This window comes from Etheostoma cragini, chromosome 10 (assembly GCF_013103735.1).
Source record: "Etheostoma cragini isolate CJK2018 chromosome 10, CSU_Ecrag_1.0, whole genome shotgun sequence".
Lineage (NCBI taxonomy): Eukaryota > Metazoa > Chordata > Actinopteri > Perciformes > Percidae > Etheostoma > Etheostoma cragini.
In genome coordinates this window covers 8,203,385-8,209,828 of record NC_048416.1, presented here as the reverse complement: position 1 = coordinate 8,209,828, position 6,444 = coordinate 8,203,385, and the positions used below count along the sequence as shown (strand labels likewise).

The 6,444-nt window shown below is 40.1% G+C and overlaps 1 protein-coding gene across 1 annotated transcript; it reads right to left on the bottom strand.

Annotated features, from left to right (window-relative positions):
• Window positions 1-1,344: 1,344 nt before the first annotated feature.
• Window positions 1,345-2,122, bottom strand: LOC117952184 (histone-lysine N-methyltransferase set-1-like). Its single transcript, XM_034884329.1, has 3 exons — window positions 1,852-2,122; window positions 1,596-1,758; window positions 1,345-1,472 (listed from the first exon to the last, which is right to left on the bottom strand). Exons 1-3 carry the CDS (start codon window positions 1,955-1,957, stop codon window positions 1,361-1,363), a joined length of 381 nt encoding a protein of 126 aa, XP_034740220.1. The 5' UTR covers window positions 1,958-2,122; the 3' UTR covers window positions 1,345-1,360.
• Window positions 2,123-6,444: the final 4,322 nt, after the last annotated feature.

Sequence of the window (6,444 nt, the reverse complement as noted above, 5' to 3'; positions counted from 1 at the left end):
AAATCCATCTTTTGTGAAGACATACCTCTTCAGTATCATGGATTGTGGATGGTGGATTTGTGTCACCACAAAGATTTGGAGCCGATTTTTCATCAAGTCCCTGTAAAAAGGAAAAAGTAATGGTCAGTATCATTTCTGCTATGGTGTGCTGGGTAGTTGACATCAGGGCTGGTGGTACTAACTAATTGGGCAAGCTGTTGAGAAGGCTAGCTCCGTGGTACGGATGGATTTAGACAGTGCGGATGCAGTGACAGACAGATGAAAAGGACGCTTAAAACTAAAAGACAACATCTCTCTTCCTGTGTGTGGAGCTGAGACAGTTCAGTAGCCTGTGTAGCCACAGGCTCAGTGAGCTGCATGCCTCTAAACACTTGAGGGGCTCTTTCAGACCATCAGCCATCAGACATGTACATATTATTACTATTTTATTGTATTGTATTTTATTGTTATTTATAGCATCTTATTTATATAGCTTATTTATGGCTTATCCTAGTCCTGGTGATAGGACCCTCTAAACTGTAACGACCCCCCAAGTCATGTTTGTGTTGGGTTCAACGACACACATACACTCAGATAATATACTAACTGAAGCTTGAAAAAGCATGTTTAGACATTGTCCTTGCATGTCATTGTCCACATAAACCATGTTCTACCCAGGCGACCACACACACACACACATATTGAAATTGGTTGGTAGATTTAACATGTGGCCCCAAGTCACTTCACTAAGTTGTACATTAGATATAACCTACCTGTCCAACGTTGGTGAGCGGGCCGAGCCTTGGTCTGGTCTCATTCGGTCGGCTGACGGCTGTATTGATACACTTGCTCTGAGGGGTCACCTGTAGAAGCAGAAGACAGAGACAAAAGGACAATGAAGAGAAAGTACTAGAGGAGATTTGACATCTGAATTAAAAAAAGAAACCAGTCTAGCACTGATAGAAAGACTTTGGAGCCATTTTGTCGTCAAGGCCCTGTATAAAGGAAAAAATACAAAACATATTGTAGACTGTGGAGCATGAAAACTATACTCTGATGAATATAGCATTTAATGACTTCTTTGTTTTTATTCTACCAGTCTGTAATGGTCAATGTCACCTCTGCTATGGTGTGCTGGGTATGTAGCATCAGAGCTGGTGGTGCTAGCAAACGCTATAAAAATCATGTTCCACCTGAAGCTAGATGAAAATGTACTGGATTTTGGTGAAATGTAAAATGTTCTATGGTTAAAGCATTTGTCATGAGAACTATCAATTTCACAAAGTCAAATTTTGACCACCTTGCATCTCCATGGCCAGTCTGAGTCACCATAATCATAGGTAATCTCCTCTCCTGGATTTATGTCTCCAACTGCGAACAATCAGAGATGGGGCTTCCCTTGCACAGCGAGGTACTTCATCTTGGCATTAGGGTTTATATGGTCGTCATTTACAAGTCTGCCAAACAATCCATCCTTTTTTGCTGCATCAACACTACAAACACACAAGTTACATTTTCTAAACAATCAGTTTTTATACTAATGCAATGTAAATTAACCTGAAGGGAGAAAAAGAGTCCTATAATTCTGATTAGATTAACCCGTGACATATACTTACCACCACAGTTTTCCATCAAAACAAAACTCAAACATGAACACTTTAAGGTGATCATGGTATGTTCTCTGTCTCCTCTCACATTCTTGTTTAGATATCTGCTCACCTCTGTATTCCAACAGAAAGTCTCCCTTTTTAAAGGGAACGGAGGTGAAGATGCCACGACCTAATTCATCAAAGACAAAACAACAAATGAGTGGCAAAAAGTGATATGTATTAAAGTTTAATCATAATTAGACAGTCAGAAGATTTAACTTACCTTTTACAGCACTGATGTAGTTGTTTTCAAGTCCTACTTTGTCTCTTTTTGCAGCCATATGAAGCCTTGCATCATCATATGGATTAATGCGTCTACGCCGCTGCATTTTTCCTGTTATCAGCGGTCACAGCCAAAATTAACAAAAGTGATTGTCAGTATTACAATGGTCACTGGGACAAGCATGATCAGAAAACAAAAGTCTGGGTAAATTAGTAATGTACAATTCACATCTGGATATAAGCCAAATGATGTGCTCATAACTGCCCCATGCATAATTAAAACAACACAAAGTACCAGGCTGGTGGGAGTCTGTACTACATAACAGGAGGATGACCGTTGCTTTAATCTCCAGCCGTGCTGGACCACATTCAGACTAAACTTCATCCGGCCTCCAACTGATGGAAAGTCACTAACCACATCAGAAAATTTCTCTAATCAAAAACCAAATGGAGTGAATCTCTAGTAGGCTTCATAGACCATGCTGCTTAGTGTTATCATCCAAAAATAACAGACAGGTAGCAAGAAAACAGGTTTTAACTAACAGCAGCTGTGTTTAGTTTTCCAGGATAAAATCTTAAAATAATAAATATTCTGTCCGATTCTCTTCTCTTTCTTCATGTAACAGTAGTGGGATTCACATTGTGTTTTGGGATTTTAAAGTCCTTTTAAATTTGGTTTCTTTGGTCAACATGAATTACAGATTATTATGACATGAAATGTTATCACTGTGATGCCGTTTTATAGTTATTCAAATAATTAACATGCAACTGACCGTTCAAAGAATGGTCAAATGTACAAGAGAAAAGGCAGTCCCATCCACTACAACCTTACTAGATTCAATATAGACATATCTTTCAATATAAAGTATTTAATTCGGACTAAAGCTACAGGCGGACACAGACAGGCAGTACTTACATCCACTTGTGAACTAGAAGTGCCGGGATTCCATAACTACTAGAACTGCTGTGAGCGGTCATTTTGACCGCCAGATTCCAAACTCTATAATCTGTCATGAAAAATACCTAATTGCAATTTAATGCAGGTATTGTGTTAGGATGTCTTTAGAAAATCGAAATAACATCAAAATTTACAATTTAACGTGTTTAATTATACACTTGAGTTGCCCAGGTGTTTCAATAATTCATATCATGGCATAGTAAAACGTAATTATTACATTCACATCTGAAAAATTTATGTAAATTCATTCAACATAACTTATAGCATGCAAATAACACCTAAAAGAATCTTATTTGAACACTTATGTAGTGGAGGCTAAACGCACGTAAACGCCGTTAATGCACCTCTCAAAATTTGGACAGTGCGTTTATCCACCTCTGAATAGCCTATCGTCCCAAAGCCATTCTAAATTAAGCTTATGTCGTTTTAGTTTCATATTGTTCATTATTAGTTTCATAGGTTGTTAAATCTAAGACGAAGTCTATCATCTTGCGCTGCATTACTGTCACTGTTGACCAGTCTCTTGCGGTGTTTGGTGTGTGTTGCCCCCAGCGTTGCCTTCTAGGCAACGCTGCCTGTAAGGTACTAGGATTGAGCGGTAGTTGGGTGCCTTGAAGTCACGTTTGCAGCGCTGCCTTGAAGTCCACGTTGAGGGCTTAGAACATTAAGAACATCGCGGGTCCTGTAAACGTTTCTATGGTAACAGCGAGTTGTACCAATCAGACACGTTGCTGTTACGCTAATGATTGTGGGTAATGTAGTTTACTACCTGATCACAGAATTTATAGTTTACCCACCTCTTTTTTTCCCACTACACCCCTGTTTATAACCTAACCTAACCTGTCACTGCCTCCGTGTTGGTGTCTGCTGTGCAGCGCTGCTCAGACCGTGTCCCGCTTCCCTTTCCTCCTCTCTAAACCTGCGCTCAGCTCCTCTGCCAGTTGCTGCCTGAACTTCCTCCGGACAATGTCACTGCTGGTGCACTCCTTGGGGAGGATGTGTGCAACGTGTAGCTCCGTGTACCGAGCCTTCCACAGAGCGAGCGCCGGATGCCGGGCGCTGCCTTATGACAGCTGATAGTAACCAAGCAACCAATTTGCATCTTCAACCACGCGAAAGATTAAAAATGATACCGCGAAAATCCGAGCGGTCAAAATGTCCGTGCATGGCCGAAATAGTTAAAAGTGATTTTATTTTCTTTGCCTAGTGTGTAATGTATATAAAACTATTTTAAATTAAAATATAGAGCCTTTTAGGAAAAGTCAGGGACCAGACATGTATGCTGGATCCCAGTCACATAGACGCTAAACGAGGCTTAACGAGCAGCATGCCGCCACTCACCGCAGCCACCGAGCTAGCTAGCTTTCATTTTACAAATGACCAAATTTGACCTACTGACAATGTTGCTCCAGTCCTCATGTCTCATTGCTGTCCGCATGTCTAACTGCTGTCCTCCACCTCTTTAGTCAAGGCTTAAGGAGCAGGACATGTTGATAGCCACTCAAGCTAGCTCAGCTAACATTGCTTACACTTGTAAATATATCATTTTACCGTTTTGCAAAAATGCAACAATATTAAATATAAATCTTACCTGTATATATTTAATCCCAAAGTACGTCCATGTAGTCTAGCTGCCACTTTCCAAATGTTTCCATATAAGTTTTAAAACACCGAGTCTCACTGCAGCCTCGACATGTCTTGGTAGAGCTCCCGTTCGTCTTCTGGTTGGTACCGCTGACGCGCGAAAACCAGCCAATCACAAGTCAGCCTGGCCAGATGCTCCGTGTGTGTATGAAATGTGTATGAAACTGCAATTCAGATACTCAGCAGTGGCGGCGCACTTCCGATACACTCAAAATCAGGTCTAACGTTATATTAGGACTTTGAAAAAAAAGAGGATTTGAGTTGTTTAGGCAAGGCAAGGCAAGGCAGCTTAATTTGTAGAGCAAATTTCAGCAACAGGGCAATTCAAAGTGCTTTGCACAAAAAGCACTTTGTTTAGACACTAAGAAATGCAATTCCGCTCTTTGTTTTACGGGGACTTTGGCATAGTCCCTGTAATCCCCTTAGGTCCTCGGAGCCCAGGTGAAATGTCAGGTATTTTGTACACGTAAACCACACACACACACACACACACACACAGGTTTATGTGTACTAAAGGGACACTGCGGCCCAAACAGGTTTTTTGCTACATTAGAGGGGCTCCCCTTTCCACTTGCTTCACAAAGATGTGGTTGGTATCAAAAAATCTGTTTCAAGCCATACAACACAAATTCCACTTCAAATATTGAATACACACAACACAGCCCAAAATGTAACAACCTGACAACATGGCGAATTCTGAGGACAAAGTTAATGAGGTGGATAAGCCCCGCCCCTGACACAAATCAAAACTATAAGGACTAGCCCGATTTGTGAGGACATCAGCTATACACACACACAAAAATGTCATTGAGGTCCATTAAAGGGTCAATCATGATTAAAGGAACATGTCCACACACATACACAGTAAGGGAAGGCACTGTGCATTAAAAGGACAGACCTAACATAAGAGGACAGATTTTAACAGACAAGATAACCTTCTCTCTTTTTATATTTATTTTGACATACATAAATAAATAGATATAGATAGTTTAATGTGTGCAACATTTTTTGCCCCTTTGAGGGCATGAGTGATTAAACTTCAAAGTCATTGCTAATACAAGTGGTATTTAATAAGGTACACATGCAGCCATGACATGGCTGAGGCAGTAGGCCCACTTTAAAGCTCAGTGTTCTCCTGAAATACAATCCTATTAGTGGGATATGACTGCTAACCTACATCCAGTGTTACCTTGTAAAAGACAGATTATACAAACAGACAAATGACATCAGTCAGTGAAAAAAGTGCCATTTTAATACAAACAGCAGTTTACAAAAAAACTGAGGCATCAGCAGAAACTTGCCCTTTTTTAAGAACAAAGAACTACAACATCATTGCATCATAACAGCAACATAACATTTTATTGGCTGGTTTTCTTTGTCAGAGTTATGCCCCGATTTCTAACAAAGTCTCTGATGTTTTGAAGTGACCGCCTATCAAGATCAGGATGTTCAGCGTTCTTGTACTGCATTCTTGTGGCCAGTTTTCCCTTGGCAATGTGCTTTTTAAAATGTCTCAAAGCGGAAACCTCTTTTGGCGGCCACTGCCTTTTCTGTTTCCTTCTTTGATTCTGTCTCTACTTTTTGGTGTGTGTTTGTTGCATTCACCAGGTTGGTCATGCTCCTCTGCTGTCCTGCCACGCTCTTTGATCACCCTGTCTATGTATTCGTTGAACGCTGCAAAAGAGAAAAAATACTTATCAATGTCAACTAAAATACTGTTTTTAATATGTAATCTTCATTTCAATTGTAATTTTATTTAGAGCTTAGTATAAATCTACAAAACAATGTAAACTTCATTTTCAAACGCTTTGGAGCATTCTACAGCAACTGGCTAGGAGATGGAGATCATAAAAGTGATGGCAATCTCAATATATATGTAAGTAATCTAACCAAATATAAGTGTAAAGCAACAAAGGAGAGTGCTTGAGTGGAACACAATGTAAAGCAATAGAGTGAGATCCACCAAACAGACCAGTTGATTTAGGGGACAAA

Excerpts from the sequence above, each read along its gene's own strand:
- LOC117952184 (XM_034884329.1), bottom strand. The coding sequence starts at position 1,957 with ATGCAGCGGCGTAGACGCATTAATCCATATGATGATGCAAGGCTTCAT. Across the intron at positions 1,759-1,851 it reads CTACATCAGTGCTGTAAAAG|GTCGTGGCATCTTCACCTCC; the intron begins GTAAGTTAAATC and ends TTGATGAATTAG. Across the intron at positions 1,473-1,595 it reads TTTGATGGAAAACTGTGGTG|TGTTGATGCAGCAAAAAAGG; the intron begins GTAAGTATATGT and ends GTGTGTTTGTAG.